The sequence below is a fragment of the Pistacia vera genome, unplaced genomic scaffold (assembly GCF_008641045.1).
Source record: "Pistacia vera cultivar Batoury unplaced genomic scaffold, PisVer_v2 Contig74, whole genome shotgun sequence".
Lineage (NCBI taxonomy): Eukaryota > Viridiplantae > Streptophyta > Magnoliopsida > Sapindales > Anacardiaceae > Pistacia > Pistacia vera.
This window is the reverse complement of record NW_022196601.1, coordinates 473,997-500,017: the sequence shown is the minus strand read 5'-3', so window position 1 is coordinate 500,017 and position 26,021 is coordinate 473,997. Positions and strand designations below refer to the sequence as shown.

The following is a 26,021-nucleotide window of genomic DNA, read 5'->3' as shown; positions in this document are numbered from 1 at the left end:
AATCGTCTCACTACACACAGACCAAGATTGGCCCCTAGTAAGGCATCATGGCCACCCAATAGATTCGAATTCAGCAAAATAACTATCAATGATATGGTTACTGTGCAATCAAATCCTTTCATCATCTGTTATCTCATCGAGACTGAGGAATAGAAATAGTGTCAACCTTAGTTATTCTAGATATATTTATATTCAGTTACTAGACCAATGACCAGAATAATAAATTAGATTGAGTAACAACTTANAATTTTTTATCCACTCTCCATTTCTTTTTCTCGTTTTCCAAAAAGCTTAGATTTAAATAGTTAAGAATTAATAAATAAAAGAGTTAAAAACATTGTTTTCAAGACTCATTAATTCTACATTTCATTAACTGATATACTATAGCATTTCAAAATAATCTAAGAAAATAATAAAGTCATCGTTCTTTATTTGTGACAATATCCAAATTCCTTTTTTGTTTCCGATAACTGAATCCATGGCATTTGTGGTTGAGCCCGTTGTCTCTGGACTCTTTAATGGGTTGTTTGAGAAATTGGGATCCAGTGAGGTACAAGACTTTGCCCGGCAACTTGTTGGAGGGGTAAATTCAGAGCTAGACAAGCTGAAACGTATGTTGGAGATGGTTCAAGACCTACTCAGCGACGCAGAAGACAAAAAACTGAATAATAATAGGGCTGTGGAAAGGTGGCTTGATGATCTTCAAGACTGGGCTTATGATGCGGAGGACATACTGGATAAGTTTGCCCACGAAGCTTTGCAACGCAAACTAAAGGAAAAACACCGGGCTAGCTCTAGCAGGGGATTGAACAACCTCCCTTCTTGTTTCACTAGCCCCTTGTTCAACGTCCACACGGGGTCCAAGATCAAAGACATCACTAGCAGCTTTGAACAACTCTGCAAGCTGAGAACTGATCTTGGATTGCAAGTAAATTCTGCAGGGACATCAAGAACTACTTTACTACCAAGACCAGAGCAAAGTTCAAGCGTGCAACCTGAAAATTTTGTTTATGGAAGAGATGAAGATGAAGCCAAACTAGTTGAAATGGCCGTGAAAAGCGATCAACTAACTAGTGCCAACTATCGCGTGATTGTCATTGTTGGTATGGGAGGGATCGGCAAAACGACGATGGCTCGGAAAATATACAATAAGCTGCAGCGGGAAGATTTCAAGTTTGAGAAAATAGCATGGGTTTGTGTTTCAGACAATTTTAATGTTCTCACAATCTCAAAGACACTTCTCGAATCATTAAATGGCTCCTCGTTCTCCATTCCGAGTGATTTAAATGGAGTCCAAGTTGAGCTGCAGAATGCGGTAAAAAGCAAAAAATTCTTAGTAGTATTAGACGAAGCATGGGAGGTGGACTACAATAAATGGGAGCAGCTTAAGTCTCCCTTCATAGCTGGTGCACCTGGAAGTACAATGATCATCACGACACGCCGTGAAGATGTTGCAAAACCAGTAAAATGCTCCCATATTTACCATTTAAAGCTTTTATCCAAAGAAGCCTGTTGGTCCTTGTTTAAGGAGCATGCACTTGCAACTGGTACAGCTGCTGATGCTGATCTAATTACCGATTCAATTTGCAAGAGAGTTCTTGAAAGATGTAGTGGTCTACCTCTGGCAGCAAAGACCCTCGGTAGTCTTCTACACTCTAAGCCCATTGATACTTGGGAAAGAATATTAGACAGCGAAATATGGAATTCATCCAAAGAAAAAGATGTTCTCCCCGTATTGAAGTTGAGTTATCTCTATCTTCCTTCGCATTTAAAAAGATGTTTTGCATATTGCGCGGTTTTTCCAGAAGACCATGAATTCGAGGAAAAGCAACTTGTATTTTTATGGATGGCAGAAGGTATTGTTCAATCATGTGATACACAACTGGATGTGGCAGGTCAGTACTTTAATGATTTGTGTTTAAGGTCGTTTTTTCAAAAATCAAGTAATAATGGTTCTAAATATGTACAACATGATCTTGTCCACAATCTAGCTGAATTGGTTTCTAAAAAATTTAGTCTCAGATCTGAGGAAGCCACTATCAAACTACCAGAAAATGTTAAAAAGATTCGTCATTTTTCTTATATTCCTGATCATTTTAATGGAGAAAAGAAATTTGAAGGCTTGGAAAAACTTAAGAGTTTAAGAACGTTCTTGCCGGTATTCACAAGGCCTCATTATATGTATGGAACTAATTATAGTGACCATTACATAACTGCTGGGGTTCTTTTTGATTTGCTGCCAATGATAAAAAAATTGAGAGTACTATCTTTGAAAAGATACTACATCACTCATTTGCCTGCTTCAATTGGAAATTGGATTCATCTAAGATATCTCAACTTTTCTTACACTAGGATCAAAAGTTTGCCTGAGTCAACAAGTCAATTATTTAACTTGCAAACTTTGTTATTAAAACATTGTTCTTATCTTGTAAAGTTACCTTGCAACATGAGATATTTGACCAATTTATATTATCTTGATATAAGTGGTCAAAATTCATTGAAAGAGATGCCGTCAAGAATGAAAGAGTTGAAAAATCTCCGAATGTTGACTAACTTTATTGTTGGGAAGGAACCGAGCTTGAATTTGGAAGATTTGAAAAGCTTAAGCTTTCTTCAAGGAAAGCTTCACATTTCCAAATTAGAGAATGTGAATAGTGTAACGCAAATGGGTGGGCCTATATTAAGCAATAAAAAAGATTTAAAAATGTTGTTATTAGAGTGGGGATCCAAATTTGATGGCTCAAAAGTAGAGAGAGTAGTAGAGGATGTGCTTGAAATGTTGAAACCTCATAGCAATCTAGAAAAACTAACAATTAGATCCTATGGTGGTTTAGTATTTCCATCTTGGTTAAGCACTTTGTCATCGTTCTCTAAATTGACGGTCCTTAGATTAGAAAATTGTGAAAATTGCTTGAATTTGCCTTCACAAAGCCTATTGAGCTCACTTAAAGAGTTAGTCATCAAAGGGATGCCGAAACTAGAAAGAATAGATATGCGAATTCCTTACAATTCATTAGAGATTCTTGGTTTTGAGAATTTGGAAAACTGCCAGTATTGGGACACCAAAAGGGAAAATGAGAATGTTGAAAGTTTTCCAAAACTTGGTAAGCTTTCCATTATTGAATGTCCGGAACTTAATGTAGAATTGGTTGATCATCTTCCCTCCTTGGAAAAGCTTGTCATTAAAAAGAGTGCAAAGTGGGTGGTTTCATTCTCAAGTTTTCCAAAGCTCACCAAATTAGAAATTGATGAGTGCAAGCAAGTGGTGTGTACTAGTAGTTCTACTGAGTTCATGTCACCTCAGTCTGAATCTCTTCCAAATATTGTAGAGTCTGAAAATTGGTTGAGTCAAAATTTCACTTGTGTTGAGAAGCCACTAAAATGGAGTCATAGTCTCATCTCTCTTGACAGCTTATCTTTAAGAAGTAGTAGTATCTCATTTCTAAACACCATTTTTCCTCTTAATTTGAGTGATCTTGTGCTTGAAAATTGTGAGGCTTTAAAATCTTTACCGAAAAGATTGAAGCAAATCAACATAGAAAGTTTGACAATTTCTTCTTGTGATTCTCTATTATTCATTGCAAGAAATACACTCCCTTCGTCTCTAAAAAGGCTTGAGATATCATTTTGTAAGAAATTACAACATTTGGAGGGTATCAGTTCTACTCTTCTTGAGTACTTGAAGATTTATACATGCGAATCTCTCACGTGCTTATCATCAAGAGAATTGTTGCCTAAGACACTCAAAAGTCTTCAAATTACTACCTGTCCAAATCTCACAACATTATCAAGAAGGTGGTGCCTACATGAAACACTTGATGACCTCTATATTTTTGATTGTCCAAAGCTGAAGTCAATAGAAGAGGCAATTCACAATAGCCCCCGTCTTAAATCTATTTATTTATGGGGTCTTCAAAATCTTGAATCCAATAGGTTGTTCGGCCTACAGAATCTTACTGGTCTTCAACAGTTAATAATACATAATTGTTTTGTGTCGTTACCGATAGAAGGTATTCCAACCAGCTTAACATATCTTTGCATTGGACGGGATGTCGAAATGAGTAAGACATTGATTAGATGGGGATTACACAATCTCCCCTCTCTTAAACATCTTGTCATTCATGGATTTGAAGATCCAGGGCTTATTTTATCGGAAAACCAGCGAATGCCCGTTCTCTCGAATCTTTGGACATCTATAATTTCGCACCGTTCAGATCTATTTCAGACTTGGGCACACTCTCCTTTCTTAAATTATTGAACATTGCGGATTCCCCAAATCTCGAGTCAATTCCAGACCTAAGAAGCCTCGTATCACTTAAAAGCTTCTCCATTAGCCTTTGCCCAAAGATCAAATCAATTCCAGAACTGGGAAGCCACACCTCCCTTGAAGAATTTGGAATTTGGAGTTGCCGAAATCTCAAATCAATTGCATGTCTGGAATGCCTTGCTTCTCTTCAAATCTTGAGTATTTCGGATTGCCAAAATCTTAAAACAACTGCATGCCTGGGAAGCCTCACTTCTCTTCAAATCTTGAGTATTTTGGATTGCTCAAATCTCAAATCCTTGCCAAGCCTGCCCACCTCACTTCTGAGGTTACAGATTGACCAATGTCCTTTGCTAAAAAAACAGTGGAGTAGAGGTAAAGGAAAGTATTCCTCAAAGATAGCTCACATCCCTAATGTTCAAATAGATGGAAAATTCATTTTCAATTCCAAGGAGGAAGAAGGAAGCGATTCAGAGTAGGAAGAATTGAGCTTAATTAATTGAATTCAAAGGATGCAGTCAGATAATCATTAGTTTCATCCAAGGTTTGTCATTTACTTACACCTTCACTATTACCAGATTTTTTTTTATATTAACATAGTATTGTTTTTATCCTCTGCCTTAATTTCAAATATTAATAAGTTCTCTTTTTTTAATTTGCCAGATAATCATCAGGGAGACAATCATTGTGGTACTTCGTGCAGGTAATTTATGCAACTTGTGTTGATTAAATTAAGTTTAATTAACTTGAACTTGATACCTTATGATAAAACTAAGTTCATTTTATACTTTTTTCAGTTGGACAATTGGATAGATTAAATCCAGATTCGGAGTTTGACTTTTAGGTAAGGCCACTGAAAGAAATTTTTAACTTTAATTAAATTCCTTTTTTTATTTTTTTTAGGTACGGCCAAGTAATTTCTTACCAGGAATCTTCTCAAGTTGCATTTTTGGCTGTTGGTTTGCCTAGTTGCAGTGCCCATATTGATGTTAATTTGTCCCTTGTTAATTAACAGCTTGGTGGAAGAAAGAAAAGGGAAGACCAATATTCCAAAATAATCCATGTCCATTTAAGAGGATAGATGGCAAGAAGTCTCTTGAAGAAACTGGATAAGGTAAATATACATGATTTACCCATTCACTTCTAGTCTTCACTTAAGAAATTTGTAATTCGTAGGTGGCAGTAGTTGATACACTTGCATTGAAATGTACTTTATTGACTGTTTTGCATATTTTCTCGGCTGTCTTTTCATAAATCTTTTCTTTCTTTTGCAGATGATTTCGCCAATAACACCAACCTGGATAGAGATTTGAAGAATATCTGAAGAGTGTCAGGGCCACAAACCATTAGGTTATTGCTGCACAAACTTGGGGGCTCCATTCAATCACCATGGCTCCTTACGTAAACTTATTGTCATGATACGAGGAATGTGAAGCTTGATTAATTGCAGTGGCAAGGCAGCAATGTATGCACTGGAATCGAGACAGTTTCTTCATCCAGAGAAAACTAATTCTTGAAGAAAATCGGTGAAGAGTGACTGTTTTGAGTTGTAAAGTCTTGTTAAATAATAAGAGCCAAAGACTGTAGAAGAAAGTTCCATCTTTTGGGATTTTTGTGCATAAAGTGGGAGAGATTTAAAAGACATTTAAAGGAGTAAGAAAGCAATGAATCATCTTATTCCGGAGAATCATCTCATTATTCAAGGTTCGTCATTTTCTTAATTTCACCTCTACTATTTTCTAGGTTTTTTTTCCCAATACAATATAAATTCACTGTCACAAATATTTATGATTGATTTTATAATTTTTCTTTTTTTTTTTTGAAGTAAATTGATTGTAATCTCTGTACCATTCTGCAATTGGGCACTGTTGTGGGTGAAAGGTAACTTGAAAAGAAAAAATTTAACTTGGACAATTTCTAATTTCTGGAATTCTTAATACAAGTAAACTCTTCATGTTCTTGTTTCATTTTTCAACTTCTGAGAGGGTCTTTGAATAACAAATTAGATAATATTATTGCGTAGTTTGTGTGAGTTTTGACATTAGATGCAGATTATACAATTTTGGCTTATATTTTTATGCTTCTACAATTTTGGGTAGGAACATTTAGAAGCAAGTGTCAACAAGATTCTCAGATTGGAGGTTCTTAAGGTACTTGTATGTTTCATGTCAATCTCATTTCTGGTTGAATTTAACACTTAATACATGAAACTTAGTTTAGTATTTTTATCAACTTTTTTCCTCCAGCAAGAAGCAAGTGAACAATTGCTCTAGTTTCAGAAGTAGAGTATGGCATTTTGGATAATAACTGGCATGTCTACTTGCACTTTTAAAACCTAAATCCTGGCTTCAGGTTCAGGTTTGGAGCTTTGGATTCCTTACTGAAATTACAGTATAGAGTTTGGAGCTTCTAACTGTTGCAGTTGTTAATTAAGGTGCATTTCTGCTTCTGTGTATAGTTTCTTTATTGTTGTCTCATTGTTTTTGTTTTGGGCAAAGAGATGTTGTGAAATGCATCTGGATTTTTTTTAGCTTATTAAAGGAATAATTGTTTACTTTCTTTGTGCAAACAATTCTATGCGGGATCCGTACACTTAGATTAACATTGTAGGAATCATTGGAGGGCTTAAAATTTTCCTTCCCCATCTTCATGCAAGCATATTCGACACTATTTTTATATATCTAAACTTTTAACAAGATCACAAATCATTTCTGTTGCGCATACTAATTGCACATTTTGTACCTTACTCTTGGATTTGCATATGGGGTCCACCAAATGATGAGAAGAAAACAAGTAATAGACCTTTATATATCCTACTAAAGTCGAACAACCAATCAATGTTCATCTAACGCAAGCACGTGAGATATTCTTTCTTAATCCTCTGATGTAGTCTTATTCTTACATTTTCCCACCATCATTGTCCTTTTATTCTAGGAAAGTATGTCTTCTTAATTTGTGTTTGTTAATATTCAAGGTGAATCCTAAGAATGTCGAGATGAAATCAACACAACTTCAATGGTGTGATGTCTAGCTTATGTCATTTCTACAGTAGCTTGTGATCAATCGGTTTCTATGGTGGTAAGACATTTCCAACTTGGATAGAAATTTCTTGTACATTTTGAGATCTTTGAAACAATGACAAGCTCATGTCTTTTTTGTAGGATCAAAGAAAGTAAAAATCTCTAAAACTTATTTCTTGAACTTTAGAGATCAGGAGGTGCCCTGCTTATAAATTTTGTCAGAGAAGGCTTGTTGGATCTAATAAGTTCAAGGCCATTACCAAATCAACAAAAAGTTCTCACATCCCTCAAGTAATTCTTAATAGAAATGCTCTTAAAGTTGTGTTATTTGCTGTTGGTTTGCCTAGTTGCAACACAAATATTGATATTTGTCCCTTGTTAATCAAAAACTTGTAGAAAGAAAGAAAAGGGAAGACAGGGCAAGAAATCTCTTGAAGCAAATGGATGAGATTGAAAAACATCACATAATTGCAGAAATTTGTCAGTTGTAATTGTACTCTTGTATCAATTGTTGCGCGTATTTTTACAACTGTGTCAATTTCATATTTTATTTTTCTTTGTTTTGCAGGTGATCTAGCTGCAGGGTTGGAAAATTAAGTTCACTAATACCAACATGGCTAGAGATCTGGAGAAATCTGAAGAGGGTTAAAGCCACAAACCACTAGATCATTGCTTCACAAACTTGGGACCTCATCATGCCGCCATGGAACCATGAGCTTCTTGAGATGATAAGAGGAATGTGAAGCCTGAAGAATTGCAGTGGCAGGGCAACATTGTAGGCAAAGGAATTGAGAGTACGGTTTCTTCAACCAAAGCAAATTAATGTTTCCACCATCACTACTTCTTCCATTATATATGGGCTGGTGATTGATGTTACAATATGGTATAGTTGAAGAGTGCGTATTGTGAGTTATGAGGACTTCACTTTTGGGATTTATGTGCATAAAGTGGGAGTGTACAAAGAAAGTAAGAGATGGTTGTACGAGGGTTTGGGTTTGTATTTAATGTGAGTGTATTAAATTTGTATTATCATTCTCCAATTCAGTCATTTGACTCGTATCCCGTGGATGTAGGCATTATTTTGCCGAACCATGTAAATTTGGTATTCTTATGTGTGTGTGATTGTTTTATTACCCTCTTTATATATATCGTATCTCCTATTCAAGTCATATTTTCTAAACAAAGTATGCAGTCATTTGAGCTGATTTCTTCAAAATTGAAGCTGGACATGTGATAATTATATTAGAGGAAGGTGGAAGGAACACAGAGATAAGCATAATAAGAGATTTAGCCTTTTAAGATCATCAACTCTGTGAATATGATGCTTAATGTCTTACATTTTAGCTGATAGTTTTCCCCCTAACCAAGTAACCAGTAATTAATATAACTATAAACTCAATATCCCAAGAATGAATGATTGAGCTAAAACCACATATCTTAACTGTCCAATTGACATATAATAAATTAGGCATATGCTATACAATTATTACTTTCAGTTCTATTGGATTGTTGATGATAACAGATGGGATCATTTCTTGGCTCTTTCAACACCATTCAAACAGGTTGGCTTGGCAGCTCTGTAGTGAAAGAAAGCCATCATTTTTTACAACTCATCTACAGATCGAACTACTGAACAACCAGTAAAATAGAAGTTTAGATCATTATTAGCATATGACTACCCAGAAAAATCTAGAGACTTCTTTAATGAGGAAATTAACTTCTTTCTCAGTATCAGATTATTCCAGCTTTATTGAATATAACCTCCGGGAAGATGGGCACTTATAGAGCAGAGACCAACTCATGCTTGATGCATCCACTGCAACTCACTGTTTGATGCAATAATGTTACATTAGAGATAATGTGCACAGCCATTTACATTTTGTCCAAAACTTTCTCTTTTTCGTTTTGTCTGTAGAGTATCAAATCAATCTCCAAATTAGAACATAATAGAAACCATGAGCACAGTAGAAATGCAAGAATTAAACAAATTGTAGAACTATGACCATTAAAATTACCTCAAGATCTAGTATATCACTAACTTATACTTGGTTGTGTGTTGAAATGCCAGACATCTTTAAACCAGAAAGAAAGAAGTTGTTAGTATTAGTGACTAATGAATTTAAGACCTTTTTTCATTATCATATTATTAAAACTACATTTTCAAACTAAATATTCTAAAATGTAATAGTAGTTCAATTTCAAAATCAATNAAAAGGAAAACAAATAAAGAAGGAAATGTTTTTGAACAAATCTATTGTTTATTAATCATGATTAAATAAATGAGAAATGTAAAGGATTAAGAAAGAAGATAAATTAAAAATAAAATATATTTAAATTTAATTGACTCTTGGGCTTAAAAAGAGTTTAGATGGGTGTTAAATAAAACCACTCAATTATTATAATTGTAGTATCTGGAATTGGTATACGTATTATAGTAAAAAAGTAAAAATAATGAGTTAATTATAAATTATACCCTATGGTTTGGGTCCATTGTCAAGACACTTTTATTTTTATAACTAAAATAATATTACATATACAAACTCATTCATACAAATTGGTATATTAAAATATAATTAGATGATTTTAAATTAAAAATAAATAAAATAGAAGTCAAACATGCAAAATAATAGCACCAATTTGTATGGATGAATTTGTATTAAAAGTTTTATATACTCCCTCCGTTTTTATATAAATATTGTTTTGAGGGTAATAATTTGTTTCAAAATATAAGTAACGTTCTCTTCTTTCAATGCACACTCCCTCATTCTTCACCTTTCCTCACACTCCTCTCTCTCTTTTTATCTTTCTCTTTCCTCATCTCCTCTCTTTTACAATCTGTCTCACACACGTTGCAAAGTGAAACAAAATTTTTTCACCAAAAAAGTCAATCCTATGCACACTTTTTGATTCCTTAAAAACTGTGTAAAAATTTAAAACTATATAGAAACGGAGGGAGTATATAGTATTATTTTTCTACCCTTACTGAAAATAGGAATAATACTATAAGTACTACCAGATTTTACTAACTAATATATTAACCTTTATTAAAATCATAGTACCTATATTATGCACATGGTATCCGTACTATGTTTTAAGTTAGTATACTAGTTTATAGAATCTATTAGTAGCCATAGCATTACCCCTGAAAATAGAGGGCACTTTTATTTTATAATGGAAAATGCTATCTTTACTCATTCCCTTACTCACTTTCTCTTACTCACTTTTGTTAAATAATATATGGTACCCATACTCTGCGTATAGTACCCGTACTATACTATATATATAAAAGTAAGTAAGAGAAAGTGAGTAAGAGAGTGGGTAAGGGTAGCATTATTCTTTTATAATAGCAAAATCATCCCGTAAACAAACAAATCTATTAGTCCCTATGGTTAAAGTCCTCTAACAATTCATGACACCTCAATTTTTTTCTTTTTTTTTTTAGAACTGCATTTTAATTATTGGGAAGAGAATTGATAAAGTGATAGAATTATTTAAAAAAAAAAAAAAACTTTATCTTAATTATAGTAAATTATATAAAATTAATTAATATATCTTATTAATTAATTATCATTATTCCCTATGATTTGGGCCAACTATAATTGAGAACACCTTTATTTTCAATTGGCAAAATAGTCCTTGACATCATGACATGGCCCTTTGCTGTTAGTGTTACTCTAACGTATGTCAAGTTGAAGGATGATTTTGCCAGTAAAAAGTAATTGTGTCCTTAACAAGTAGACCAAAACCATAGGGTCCAAAATCATTTGATTTGTAGGGTAATTTGGTCTTTTGATACATTATTCTATTTCATCCAACAAAAAACAGTAACGACTGATCCTTATAAGGACCAAAGTGAAAGTGAAAAGTAAAAGTGTTATAAATTGTCAATAATGCTATAACCTTGGGACTTCTATAAGCATTGTTAACAATGTCATGTTTAATTAATGGAAATTCAAATTATCTGAAAAATTGTAATAGGTCAAACGAGCAGCTACCAAATCTGTCATTCCACTACCATACCAATCTTCTCCATATCAAATCAAGACTTGACAAAATATCTCTTGATTGAAGCTATATTGATTTGTAAAAGATTTTTTAGTTCTGGTTCTTAATTGTGTATCTTTTACTTTTATAATTTTGTAAAGGTGTAAATTATGGGATTACAATCCCTTTGGTCATGCACTTGATTATGCTTGTAAACATATATATAAAGAACTTATGAGAACCTCTACGATTCAAGGTTTTGGATTCAAAGTTCTATTCTATCTTCTTTATTTCTTTTAAAATGTTCGTATCTAATACTAGTTGTTGAGGGGCGATGCTGATGAGATTATTAGAAGAATTAATGATGAAGGAGAAGCATACTTTAAGTTTCAAATATCACTTAAGACTAAGTAACAGAAGTGTTTGTTAAATTTTGTTATTACAAAAAGAAAAAAAAATATCTTCCGTCAGAGTCTCAGTTAATACCGTTAGTTTTAAGTCATACGTTGCGTTTCATTAACAAGTAAAGCAGTAATAGATTAGAACTGCACTATAAAAGCAACATTGTGTTCATGGACACAAATACAACAATTGAAAGGTCTCAAACAATTCTAGTGGTAAGAGCTTATTCTCTTCATGGCTTTCTTACTGGATCTAAACCTTGTCTTGTTCATGAAGCTTGGATACGAGTTGTTTAGCTTCTTATGATTAATAATAAACACGCCTTCTTAAGCAATGAATCTAGCTATATGTATCATTTCAAGCTAACAATAATGCAGTAGATTTAGGTTTATATCTTCTGTTTAGTCCTTGTCAGATTTTAATATTTAACTTTAAGTTGTTATTAAAATCTAAATAGAATTTGCATGTATACTTGTAGTTGATTTCCAACTAGGAGTTGCTTAATTTTTATTTATAACCGGGGTAACCGGGCTAGCTTGCGCATACCTCAACTAATCCTTATGACCTATTGAACACTTTATAAGTCCAATGTTCCAAGTAAGTTACAAATATAGTAGATAATCTTAAGGTGGTTTGAACTTTGAACTCGAGAAGTCAATGAAGGGAGCAAACCTTCTTGACCATTAGGCTAACCGCTTAAAGGTTAAAAATTGCTTGATTTAATATGTTACTCTCTACAATACTTGCATAATGACTTAATAATTTTTTTATTTTTATTTTTATTTTATAATTACTTCGAATATACCACAACTTCATCTATTTTTCTCCTCCAAGGTCTTGATTCAAACTAAATTTTCTTAAATGTAATAGTAATTCTATTTCAAAATCAATTACACTATTTTTTTTAACAAAATTACTTATTTCATTATGGGTTGAGGTGCGTTTCATACTAGTTAGTTCAAAAATCATTCTATGATTAAGGAAGTACTAATACAAAGAAGTATGCATCATTGGATGAGAACTAACGCATTGTCAATTATAGTAATTAAGCCTTAATTAGGACCATTTTATAGACGCTATCATTCTCCCGCTATTTCTAAGTTCCGGTCCCTCAACATAGCCTTTAATTTCTTGCTTTATTTACTTTCAGTTCATTGTCCGTCACCTTTTTATCCACTTTCCATTTCTTTTTCTTGTTTTTCAAAAAGCTTAGAATTTAAATTGTCATGAATTAATAAATAAAAAAGATGAAAACATTATTTTCATTAACTAATACAAGAGGAAGGTGAAGCTTGGAAAATTGCAACGGCAAGGCTGAAACGTAGGCACCGGAATTGAGACAGTTTCTTCATCCAAAGCAAATTCATGTTTTCATCATCGCTTCTTCGATTATAATAGGCTATTGAATGGTGTTGTTATAAAATTGTACAGTTGAAGAGTGAGTATTGTGGTTGTGACATCTTCTAAAACAACAAGAGTCAAAGGCTACAAATGGTAACTTCACTTTTTGACGTGTTTGTGCATAAAGTGAGAGAGTGTCAAAGAAAGTGAGAGAAGGGTGTATATGGATTTGGGGTCGTCATGAATGTATTAGACTTGTGCTATTATTCTCCAATACAGTCATTTGATTCATATCTCGGTAGTCTTACCTATACAATTGTTTATAATACATGTACTATAAAATTGCATTCTTAAAAAAGCAATGCCACCCTACGCGCATTGCACTGTAATAATTTCAAACACGATATCCTTTGCTAACATAAACATATGCATACGATACGAAGGTTCTATCTGGACATATGATTATCTGTACCCCTGCTCAGTGTAAATCATGTGGTGCCCAAATCTCACGCTCTCCGATCTCATCGTCTCCTATTTACTATATTAAATTTGATCGTCTAGAATTGTATTTATCATTCAGTCTTGAAAATGAAAAGCGGTCCCACTTTATATGTGATCTTTGAGTTCTATGATCAAATCGTCTCATCTGACTTAAACCCTAAGCCCCCAGCTGTGAAATTGTATGAGCAAAACTTAACAAGCAAGGAAAATAATAAAACAAAAGTTAAAAATCATTAAATTATAGATTCTAGAAATCTTATTAGCAGCTTCAAAGGGATTGTTATTTGTGGAGAAAAGAAATTCTCGCCATTAATATATATATATATATATGGAAGAATTGATGGTAATGTGATTAGTAATTTGTATAAGGATAGTAGTTTTATTCATTGCATTGCAAGAAGAAGAGGAAGAACTCAAAAGCCAAACGCTTATTTAGATTTTGTATCTCCTCAAATTCGCAGTTTTCTTCTCAACGTCAATATGAAGACCAAGGAGTCCGCTGAAGTCGCCATCTTGAAAGGTATCTTTTATTTGTAGTGTGGATTTTAGACACTTGGGCTGATTATAACAGCTTAGGTTGTACAGAGTTCTTAGGTTGAAATCCCGTTTATACAATTTCATCAGGATTTGATTTAAAGCTTAAAGTTTTAATCCTTTTTTTTTTTAATATTTCTATACGTGTTATGTAGATAAAAGGATTTTAGTCAAAGTATTTGTGTGCAAGACTGATGACACAGAAGATTTTTTTTAGTTTCTCCATGGATTTAGATGCAACTACTATAATATACTCCCCTCGATACAAACTAAAAAATTTATATCAACATATAGTATAAAATAATCCGGGTAGATTTGTATTAAAAAAAAAAAACTAAATTAACGTTCTCTTCTTTCAATGCACACTCCCTCATTCTTCACCTTTCCTCACACTCCTCTCTCTCTTTTTATCTTTCTCTTTCCTCATCTCCTCTCTTTTACAATCTGTCTCACACACGTTGCAAAGTGAAACAAAATTTTTCACCAAAAAGTCAATCCTATGCACACTTTTTGATTCCTTAAAAACTGTGTAAAAATTTAAAACTATATAAAACGGAGGGAGTATATAGTATTATTTTTCTACCCTTACTGAAATAGAATAATACTATAAGACTACAGATTTTACTAACTAATATATAACCTTTATTAAAATCAAGTACCTATTTATGCACATGGTATCCGTACTATGTTTTAAGTTAGTATACTGTTTATAGAATCTATTAGCCATAGCATTACCCCTGAAAAGAGGGCACTTTTATTTTATAATGGAAAATGCTATCTTTACTCATTCCCTTACTCACTTTCTCTTACTCACTTTGTTAAATAATATATGGTAACCATACTCTGCGTATAGTACCCGTACTATACTATATATAAAAGTAAGTAAGAAAAGTGGTAAGAGAGTGGGTAAGGGTGCATTATTCTTTATAATAGCAAATCATCCCGTAAACAAACAAATCTATTAGTCCCTATGGTTAAGTCCTCTAACAATTCATGACACACCTCAATTTTTTTTTTTTTTTTAGAACTTGCATTTTAATATTGGAAGAGAATTGATAAAGTGATAGAATTTTTAAAAAAAAAAAAAACTTTATCTTAATTATGTAATTATATAAATTTAATTAATATATCTTATTAATTAATTCATTATTCCCTAATTTGGGCCAACTATAATTGAGAACACCTTTATTTTCAATTGGCAAAATAGTCCTTGACATCATGACATGGCCCTTTGCTGTTAGGTTACTCTAACGTATGTCAAGTTGAAGGATATTTTGCCAGTAAAGTAATTGTGTCCTTAAAATAGAACCAAAACCATAGTTCCAAAATCATTTATTTGTAGGGTAATTTGGTCTTTTGATACATTATTCTATTTACTCCAACAAAAAACACTAACGCTATCCTTATAAGGACCAAAGTGAAAGTGAAAAGTAAAGTGTTATAAATTGTCAATAATGCTATACTGACTTGGACTTCTATAGCATTGTTAAATGTCATGTTAATAATGGAAATTCAAATTATCTGAAAAATTGTAATAGGTCAAACGAGCAGCTACCAAATCTTGTCATTCCCTACCATACCAATCTTCTCCATATCAAATCAAGACTTGACAAAATATCTCTTGATTGAATCTATATTGATTTGTAAAAGTTTTTAGTTCTGGTTCTTATGTGTGTATTTTTACTTTTATTTTTGTAAAGGGTAAATTATGGATTACAATCCATTTGGTCATGCACTTGATTATGCTTGTAAACATATATATAAGAACTTAGAGAACCTCTAGATTCAAGGTTTTGGATTCAAAGTTCTATTCTATTTCTTTATTTCTTTAAAATGTTTGTATCTAATTATTGTTGAGGGCGATGCTGATGAGATTATTAGAAAATTAATGATAAGGAGAAGCATACTTTAAGTTTCAAACATTCAGAAGCTAATAACAAAGTTTGTTAAATTTTGTTATTACAAAAAAGAAAAAAATATCTTCCATCAGTCTCAGTTAATACCGTTATTTTAAGTCATACTTGCGTTTCATTAACAAGTACTGGAAGACATAAACTTCAGGTGTTGAATGATTCAATATATCAGTTTTTCAACTGATGAATCACTCTACCTGCTGTGAACCAATGTTGGTTTTCTGTTTAATGATTTTCAAAAGCCATTACCAAACTAAATGAATAGTCCCTTCACTCAAGATTGACCACTGACCACAAGGGTTTATTTGCAAAGAAAGCCTTCAAGTTAAACACAATCAGCTCCTCCAATGCATCAAAGCATTCTGGAGTAGCAACTGCGCAATGGGGAGACAACACAACATTATCCAATTGAAATAGCTCTTTTGGCACATGAGGTTCATCTTCAAACACATCAAGACCAACACCACCAATCTCACCACGTAACAAAAGCTTCACCATTTCCTTTTCATCAATGAGAGCCCCACGTCCAACGTTAATTATCACTCCTTCCTTTCCCAAAGCTGTCATTACATCCTTGTTGATTATATGGTGAGTTTCTTCCGTAAGTGCACAACAAACAACAAGCACATCACTATTCACTGCAAGCTCATAGACGTCTGCGTAATAAGGGAATGCGATAGCTGATTTCTTCCTTCTGGAGTTGTAAGAAATGATGCAGCCAAAGGCCTGAAGTCTTTTTACAACTTCAGAGCCAATCTTTCCCATCCCCACCATCCCAACTCGCTTTCCTCCTAACTGAAACAATAAATTCATAATCAATAAATCATACCCATTGAGAAGCAAATTATTCGTATCAAATTCTACATTGTTTTAGTAAAATATATTATATATATTGGTATATGAAAATCTCTTATATAAAACTGCAACATTGTCACTCTGAACTAAAACATAGCGTAGCATAGCAAATCCCACTTCCAGTAGAAAAGAATCTACATAAAAGCATGAATTCATTAGGTAAATTTAACAGGGTTAAACCTTAATTGCAACAAAAATCCAAGAAATTCAACGAAATTCCGACCCAATTGTGAGTAAGGTTAAACCTTAGAGCCCAGCGCGTAATCACCGGTTTTAGCCCAGGAGGAGGCTCGATGGAAGCGGTCACCGGCAGAAATTTTTCGTAAAACATCGATCAAGAGGCCAACCGCTAAGTCAGCGACATCCTCAGAGAATGCAACGCCAGCATTAGTAACAGTAACGCCACGTCGCCGGCATTCGGGGAGGTCGATGTGATCAACGCCGACCGTGGAGCCCACAATGAGTTCCAAGGCTGGAAGGAGAGACAGGAGGTCGGAGGAGACGGGTGTGGGGTCCACGCAAAGAAGGGCCCTTATGTTGTGGGCATGGCGGCAAAGGAGGGAAGAGCGAGTTGAATCGGGTGAGTCAAGGGGATCGAAAAGGTTGAACTGAGTTGCTAAACGGTGTCTGAATGGGAAGTGAAAGTTTGGTGGTCGATGAACCAAGACTAGTGGACGATTGACTGCTTCTTCATCCATTGACTTTTGCTTGATGGGTTGCTTAACTTGCTTTGCAGCTCAATAGATAATGTCAGAAGAATATTCCTCTCCACTCTACAGAAACAAGAAATAGATTTTAATTTTATTTTAAAATTATACTTTTTCTAATTTTGTTTTTTATTTGTCAAACTTTTTTTCTTCTGAAATATTTTATCCAACCTCCGTTTTGTTATATGTATTATGAGTTTTTATAACTTTTCTAATGCGCAAGTATATTGGATTAAAATTTTATTCATTTTCCAAAAAAAAAAAAGAAAAAAAAGGAAAAAAATAAAGAAGGAAATGTTTTTGAACAAATATATTGTTTATTAATCATGATTAAATAAATGAGAAATGTAAAGGATTAAGAAAGAAGATAAATATTAAAAAGATTAGGAAACTAGAGAGGTTAAAAAAAAAAAAAAAGACTAAAAAAAGGTTAATTTTGGAATAAAATAAAATATATTTAAATTTAATTGACTCTAGAGCTTAAAAAGAGTTTAGGTAGGTGTTAAATAAAACCACTCAATTATTACCATTGTAGTATCTGAAATTGGTATAACGTATTATAGTAAAAAAGTAAAAACAATGAGGTTAATTATAAATTAGACCCTATGGTTTGGGGACTAGAATAATATTATATATATAAACTTTTTATACAAACTCATTCATACAAACTAATGTATTAAAACGTATTTAGGTGATTTTAAATTAGAGATAAATTAAACAAATAAATTAAAAGTCAAACATGCAAAATAGCTACATCAATTTGTATGGACGAGTCTTATGAAAAGTTTATATATATAGTATTACTCTTATACCCTTACTAAATAAAGGACACTTTTATTTTTTAATAGCAAAATCATCCCGTAAACAAACAAATCTATTAGTCTCTATGGTTTAAGTCCGCTAACAATTCTTGACACCTCAAATTTTCTTTTTTAAAACTGTATTTTAATTATTGGGAAGAGAATTGATAAAGTGATAGAATTATTTTTTAAAAAGAACTTTATCTTAATTATAGTAAATTATATAATCTTAATTAATATATCTTATTAATCATCATTTCTCCCTATGATTTGGGTCAACTATAATTGAAAACACCTTTATTTTCAACTGACAAAATAGTCCTTGACATGTAGACTTGGCAAAACGGGTGAGTGGGCCACGTACGGTCCGCGTCAAATGGGTACGGACCCTTATACGGGTCGATATATATGGGTCCAATATTTTGGACCCGTGCCCTACCCTATACAGGTGCGGGTGGACTCGCGGGTGAACCCTTTTTTTCTCTCTCCAGATTTTAGTTTTTACATTTCACCCATAACAGTTTTCAATTATAACAATTACACCCCCAAAATTCCTGCCGTTTTAATATTTTACATTTACACCCCCTAAATCAACTACTCTAAATTCAATTCAATTAAGAATATAAACAAATAGGAACCAAAATAAACAAATAACACATAAACAAACAATAACATATAATACAAAACTACAAATATCAACCAAAATAAACAAATACAAAATCACTAATACACAATTACACATAAACAAACAAAATAAGTCAATAAACTATAAATACCAACTAAAATAAACAAATACATAATCCAATATTCAACAAAAAACATTCTTAGGACATTAAATGTTTATCCCATAGTGGTTGTGATAGAGTCTCTTGATTCCACAGTCTCGAGATCAGTCAATGGCACATCAAGATCATCATCCGAATCATCTACAAAACAATGATCAACTACAAATATTAATAAATGTAAATAATAAAATATAAGAAATATTACGTTAACATGTTAGTTCTGAAGAATTGAACTTTTTTTATTTTTGAAATGGCCACACTTATTTAGATATTCAACATCCAGTGCCTTGTCTAAAATACTTTTAAGGACCTATTGTTTTTCTCAAGTTTATTCAATGTCTATACACTCACTTCATTGAACCCCAAACACCAATTTAATTAAATCCAAAACCGAAGCCCTATATCCATCAATTAACACTACATATAACATGTCAAACTCTAATTTGATCACATATGCAGATAATATAATCAAAGTATATATATATCAAAAAGTAATGAATTATGTTATGCATGCGAAAATGTTTATCTCATGGAAATAAAAAGGGGCCACTGAATATTTAAAATGCAGCACTCAAGAACTCAATACAATTTCCACTCAAATTGCCTTAACTTCCAGCATTTTAAAACACCATGAAATCAATTTTCTCAAAGACATTCCAGCTGGGAGCATGCAAGTGTATTCAACCAACCAACCCTTAAATCAAATACATAACTCAAGCATCTCCCAAATGATGTCCAGCCGAGTGCATGCAATTAAAGTATCCAGCCAACATCACAATTTATTGAAACAACCAAATGCATGCAAGTTCAATTAGCAAGCAAATTACATTCCATTTTAAAACTCAAATTCAACATGCAGCAGCATAAACTAGCAAAATTTCATGCTTACAAAAAGATTCCAGTAGCCAAACATAATTCAACCAACTTCCCACTATATCCTAGCCGAGTGTAAGCAAATAGGATGTCCAACAAAACATTGAATTAAAAACACTATTAAGTCATTTTCTAATATAACCTCCAGCAAGCTTAACAATTAAGAAGAAGAACCAACTCAAGCATTTTCTAATATCTTGTCCAGCCGAAAATATATTTATGCACACAAAAATTTCCAACAACATCATCAAGAGACAGAGTAGCCGAAAGCAATGGAACTAACATCCCACAACATCATGTTTAATATCAATTTCTTTGCATAATACATGAAAAGCAAATCAAAACTTTAACATGCAAGGATCATTAACATGCAAAGACATCAGTCAATATTTTTAAGGAAAAGCAGTTTTGGAAATATAAATTTTAGTGACTAGCAAATACACATAACCAATAATAATTGATTCCAGTATACATCCCTTGTACATTTAAGTAAACCCCACTTGCAAAACCCATCAACCAAGGGAACCCAACACAAACACACTCAACGAAAACAACTCTACACAGATCTACGTACAGGGAAAGCTCAACTAGACAACAATATACGTGTAAACAACGTTAATCTCACAAACAAAAATTAAAATACAAAATATTAACCATTCAAACAAAAAAGAAAACACAAAATCTGTCAAAAAAACAAAAACAAACACACAAAATTAGGGGTTAGGGATTCATTACCAGCCGACGAGGATGAGTGACGGCGACCGGCAACTGTGGTACTGGGAATGGGAATGACTGACGACGACAAGTGACGGACTGACTATTAATCGAAGATGGAGACACCGAGACAGGGAGTTGAACTTCAGACAAAGAAGAATGATGAGAGATTGAGATGCGGCCGCGATAAAGTTACTGAGAATCTAAGAGTGAGAGATCAGAGATGAGATCAGAGTGAGAGATCAGAGATGAGATGAGACTGAGAGTGAGAGGCGTGACTGCATGAATGGCTGAATGTGTGACAAAATTCGGGGTTACTGTTAGGGATTCAAATTCATTAGTGCAAATACGGGTGCTCGCGGGTTCACCCGTATAAACCGTGTGTATTTGGGCCAGGTACGGGTATGGGTCTCAAAAAATGGGTTTAAAAAATTAGACCCGTACCCTATATTTTTTACCCGGGTACGGTCCAACCCGCGGTTTTGCCAGGTCTAATAATGACATGTCCCTTTCCTGTTAGTATTACTCTAACGAATGTCAAGTTGAAGGACGATTTTGTCAGTAAAAAGTAATTGTGTCCTTAACAGGTAGACCAAAACCAAAACTATAGGGTCCAAAATCATTTAATTTGTAGGGTAATTTGGTCTTTTGATACATTATTCTATTTCATCCAACAGAAAACACTAACGGCTAATACTTATAAGGACCAAAGTGAAAGTGAAAAGTAAAAGTGTTATAAATTGTCAATAATGCTATAACCTTGGGACTTCTATAAGCATTGTTAATAATGTCATGTTTAATTAATGGAAATTCAAATTATCTGAAAAATTGTAATAGGTCAAATGAGCAGCTACCAAATCTGTCATTCCGCTACCATACCAATCTTCTCCATATCAGATCAAGACTTGACAAAATATCTCTTGATTGAAGCTATATTGATTTGTAAAAGATTTTTTAGTTCTAGTTCTTAGTTGTATATTTTTTACTTTTATCGTTTTGTAAAGGTGTAAATTATGGGATTACAATCGTAACAATCCATTTGGTCATGCACTTGATTATGCTTGTAAACATATGTATAAAGAACTTACGAGAACCTCTAAGATTCAAGGTTTTGGATTCAAAGTTCTATTCTATTTTCTTTGTATCTTTTAAAATGTTTGTATCTAATATTAGTTGTTGAGGGGCGATGCTGATGAGAATATTAGAAGAATTAATGATGAAGGAGAAGCATACTTTAAGTTTCAAACATCAGTTAAGGCTAAGTAACAGAAGTTTGTTAAATTTTGTTATTACAAAAAGAGAAGAAAGATCTTCCATCAGTCTCAGTTAATACCGTTAGTTTTAAGTCATACGTTGCGTTTCATTAACAAGTAAAGTAGTAATATATTAGAATTGCAGTATAAAAGCAACATTGTGTTCATGGACACAAATACAACAATTGAAAGGTCTCAAATAATTTTAGCGGTAAGAGCTTATTCTCTTCATGGCTTTCTTACTGGAATTGAACTTTGTCTTGTTCATGAAGCTTGGATACGAGTTGTTCAGCTTCTTATGATTAATAATAAACATGCCTTCTTAAGCAATGAATCTAACAATATGTATCCTTTCAAGCTAACAATAATGCAGTAGACTTAGGTTTATATCTTTTGTTTAGTCCATGTCAGATTTTAATATTTAAGATGTTATTAAAATCTACATAGAATTTGCATGTATCGTTCTTCATTCAATAGTAGTTGATTTCCAGCTAGGAGTTGCTTGATTTTTATTTATAACCGGGGTATCCGGGCTAGCTTGCGCATACCTCAACTAATCCCTGTGACCTATTGAACACCCTATGAGTCCAATATTCCAAGTAAGTTACAACTATAATAGGTGACCCTAAGGTGGTTTGAACTTTGAACTCGAGAAGTCAATGAAGGGAGCAAACCTTCTTGACCATTAGGCTAACCCCTTAACGGTTAAAAATTGCTTGATTTGATATGTTACTCTCTACAATACTTGCATTATGAGTTAATAATTTTTTTTTTATAATTACTTTGAATATACCACAACTTCATCTATTTTTCTCCTCCAAGGTCTTGATTCAAACTAAATTTTCTTAAATGTAATAGTAATTCTATTTCAAAATCAATTACACTATTTTTTTAACAAAATTACTTATTTCGTTATGGGTTGAGGTGTGTTTCACACTAGCTAGTTCAAAAATCATTATATGATATAAGGAAGTACTAATACAAAGAAGTATGCATCATTGGATGAGAACTAACTCATTGTCAATCAAAGTAATTAAGCCTTAATTAGGACCATTTTATGGACACTATCGTTGTCCTGTTATTTCTAAGTTCCGGTCCCTCAACATAGCCTTTAATTTCTTGCTTTATTTACTTTCAATTCATTGTCCATCACCTTTTTATCCACTTTCCATTTCTTTTTCTTGTTTTTCAAAAAGCTTAGAATTTAAATGGTCATGAATTAATAAATAAAAGAGATGAAAACATTGTTTTCATTAACTAATATAAGAGGAAGGTGAAGCCTGGAAAAATGCAACGGCAAGGCAGAAACGTAGGCACCGCAATTGAGACAGTTTCTTCATTCGAGGCAAATTCATTTTTTCGTCATCGCTTCTTCGATTATAATAGGCTGTTGAATGGTGTTGTTACAAAATTGTTGTGGTTGTGACTTTTTGTTAAATAACAAGAGTCAAAGGCTACAAATGATAACTTCACTTTTTGACGTGTTTGTGCATAAAGTGAGAGAGTGTCAAAGAAACTGAGAGAAGGGTGTATATGGATTTGGGGTCGCCGTGAGTGTATTAGACTTGTGCTATTATTCTCTAATTCAATCATTTGATTCAAATCTCATAGACATAAGTATGTTTTTATATGTGTGTGATTGTGTTACTGTCTTCTTTATTTTTGAAGTATGCCTCATTTAAGTAATGGCTAATTATATACCCTTATGTGTTTTGGGTTACAAAGCTCGAAGACAAAATGTGAGACTATGTGTTTAAAGTAAACAGTATCTTGTGGTAGGTTGAGGTGTGTTTCATACTAGCTAGTTAAAATATAGAGTAATGCTACACCCACAATCTCTTCTCATAAACTTTCTCTCACAACCCTCATGTGGCAATTCGCAATTGATCAATCATAATTTATCAGGTGGAACCCATTATGAGTAGGGGTGAGCAGTTTTGGGTACCTTGCATTTTTCGGGGGAATGGGAAACGGAACCACACAGTACAGGTTCCCCAAAAAAAGGAACTGGAACTGCATTTTTTGGGGGAACCAGAATGGGAACGGGTACCTGAAATGCAGGTTCCGGTTTCTTACCCGGGTACCTTGTAAAAAATCAATTACCCCCTATTAGTTTAAAAAATGATAAAAATACCTTAAACGTTTACAAATACATCTTTAACAAATTAAGAAAACCTATATTTAGTAGTTTTCAACTTTTGATTACTCATTCATTTGTGACCAATGTGACTCATAAATCCTCTAATCTCTAGGCAACACTTGAATTCAATCAATTCATCACAATTCAAATAAAATTTCTCAATCAAAACCAAAACACAGACAGGTTCCAAGCAGGATACCCGCTTCAGGTTCTTTTCCTAGGTTCTAGTTTTGATTCCGAAACATTTAGGAATCGGAATCGAAACTGCACAGTATCAGTTCTAATAAAATGAAACCAGAGCCTACCCGTATAGTGTCGGTTTAGGGTAGGTTCTGGGTCTGGTTCTGATTCTACCTACAGGTTCCGATTATACCCGCTACATGTGCTCACCCTTAATTACGAGTTAACTTATTGTGAACTTTCACGTCAGAGTTGTGAAAGGAAGTTTGTGAGAAGAAATTGTGGTTGTAGCATTTTCTTAAAATATATTTTATGATATAAGGAAGTATTAATACAAAGAAATATGAAGCATTAGATGAGAATTAACTCATTGTCAATCAAAGTAATTAAGCCTTAATTTATGGAAAATAATTGCATGAATCATTCCAAGAAATTTCCTTGCAACCTTATAAGTAATTTTATAATATTTGGCAGGAGCTCTGTGGGAATATTGGAAGAGTGAAATCTAGTATTTGCTACATGTTAAAAGGAATTTATGAGATTAGCCTGGAAATTCCAGCAACATGTATGCAACTTCTAGGAAGGTAGGAGTTTTGTATGTATCAGACTAGCCCAAATCTACTTTAACTAAAATCAATCAATGCAAAAGACTAATGAATTAAAGTTGTTTAATTTTCTTTCAATTTATTAGCATTTTCTCTTTCTAAGAAATGTCCTTGCAACTCAACTGTAATTTCAACAGAGTTAAAGTTGTTAAATTAACTTGACCAAGACTTACAAATTAGGGTCCACTTTCAACGAGGACACCTTCACTCTCACTTGATTAATTTTGCTTTTGGTAAATTTTTCAAGAAATATTTGATCCACTAATTAAAGTAGCTAACATTCTTGATATTATATTGCTTTAATTAATTAATTAATGAAGGTTATATTATGGAAGTGTTATCTTTTAAGAAATTTCCTTTATATACATTTGCTAAGTAAATTGTATTAAAAGAAGAAGGATTTACAAAGGCCTACAAAAAAGGTGGCCAAACTACATCGGGACATTCCCCGCGTAGGGTGCAAAAAATAAACAAATGCCTAAGCTTGACGTTACACAATTCTCTTGCGAGCCTATCTAAATCAACATGGGCGATAAGACCCAAGATAAAGAATCTAGCTAAGAAATCAACAAGAAAACACCATCTTCAGGACAATCCCTTGGGTTTGGCTCCTAAAAATGCATACAATGAGACACAAAGAAGACTCAAAGCAGAGAAAACAAAGAGAGTGAGGATACACCGCGACAAAGTCTTCATAATAACAATGCGTAAGTGAGTAAGTCTCTCATCGAAAAAAATAACATCTCACCTGATCACATGGTCACCGACAACATCGAGAGTGGAATGGGTGTTTTTGAAGATGGTTCTAGGAAGTCCCAATGTATCAACCAACTTCCTATTTTTATAGGAAGATTTAATATTGCTAAGTTTCATGGTTTTGTCTCTCACCACAATTTTGATAGTATTATTAATAATGCGAGAATCCTTACACTCTCCCCCAAAGATCCCACAATTTCGCTCCCTCCAAACCCAATACACTGTAGCCCCTAGACAAAGCCTACCCAAGTTGATCTTTAGACTCTTACCTTTCCATTTCCTAGCCAAATTGAGGATGTAATCATGCCAAGGTCTAATCACTTAGCCTAGGTCAGCAAGCATAAGGATCTTACACCAAATAGATTTAGAAAAGGGGCACACAAAAAATAGGTGG

The 26,021-nt window shown here is 33.3% G+C and overlaps 2 protein-coding genes across 4 annotated transcripts; one reads left to right on the top strand and one right to left on the bottom strand.

Annotated features, from left to right (window-relative positions):
- The first annotated feature begins 432 nt into the window (after positions 1 to 432).
- On the top strand, positions 433 to 7,575 carry LOC116115408 (putative disease resistance RPP13-like protein 1). Of its 3 annotated transcripts, XM_031401562.1 has the most exons (11): positions 433 to 4,808; positions 4,928 to 4,967; positions 5,062 to 5,108; positions 5,280 to 5,378; positions 5,539 to 5,968; positions 6,090 to 6,145; positions 6,364 to 6,414; positions 6,617 to 6,698; positions 7,051 to 7,122; positions 7,239 to 7,342; positions 7,426 to 7,575. In XM_031401562.1, exon 1 carries the CDS (start codon positions 479 to 481, stop codon positions 4,256 to 4,258), a length of 3,780 nt encoding a protein of 1,259 aa, XP_031257422.1. In that variant the 5' UTR covers positions 433 to 478; the 3' UTR covers positions 4,259 to 4,808; positions 4,928 to 4,967; positions 5,062 to 5,108; positions 5,280 to 5,378; positions 5,539 to 5,968; positions 6,090 to 6,145; positions 6,364 to 6,414; positions 6,617 to 6,698; positions 7,051 to 7,122; positions 7,239 to 7,342; positions 7,426 to 7,575. The 3 variants fall into 3 exon arrangements, with proteins under 3 accessions (XP_031257422.1, XP_031257420.1, XP_031257421.1); XM_031401560.1 differs by lacking the exon at positions 6,090 to 6,145; XM_031401561.1 differs by lacking the exons at positions 6,090 to 6,145; positions 7,051 to 7,122.
- Positions 7,576 to 16,102: 8,527 nt separating this feature from the next.
- Positions 16,103 to 17,575, bottom strand: LOC116115440 (glyoxylate/hydroxypyruvate reductase HPR3-like). The gene is made up of 2 exons (XM_031401592.1): positions 17,060 to 17,575; positions 16,103 to 16,754 (listed from the first exon to the last, which is right to left on the bottom strand). Exons 1-2 carry the CDS (start codon positions 17,510 to 17,512, stop codon positions 16,230 to 16,232), a joined length of 978 nt encoding a protein of 325 aa, XP_031257452.1. The 5' UTR covers positions 17,513 to 17,575; the 3' UTR covers positions 16,103 to 16,229.
- Between the last annotated feature and the right edge of the window lie 8,446 nt (positions 17,576 to 26,021).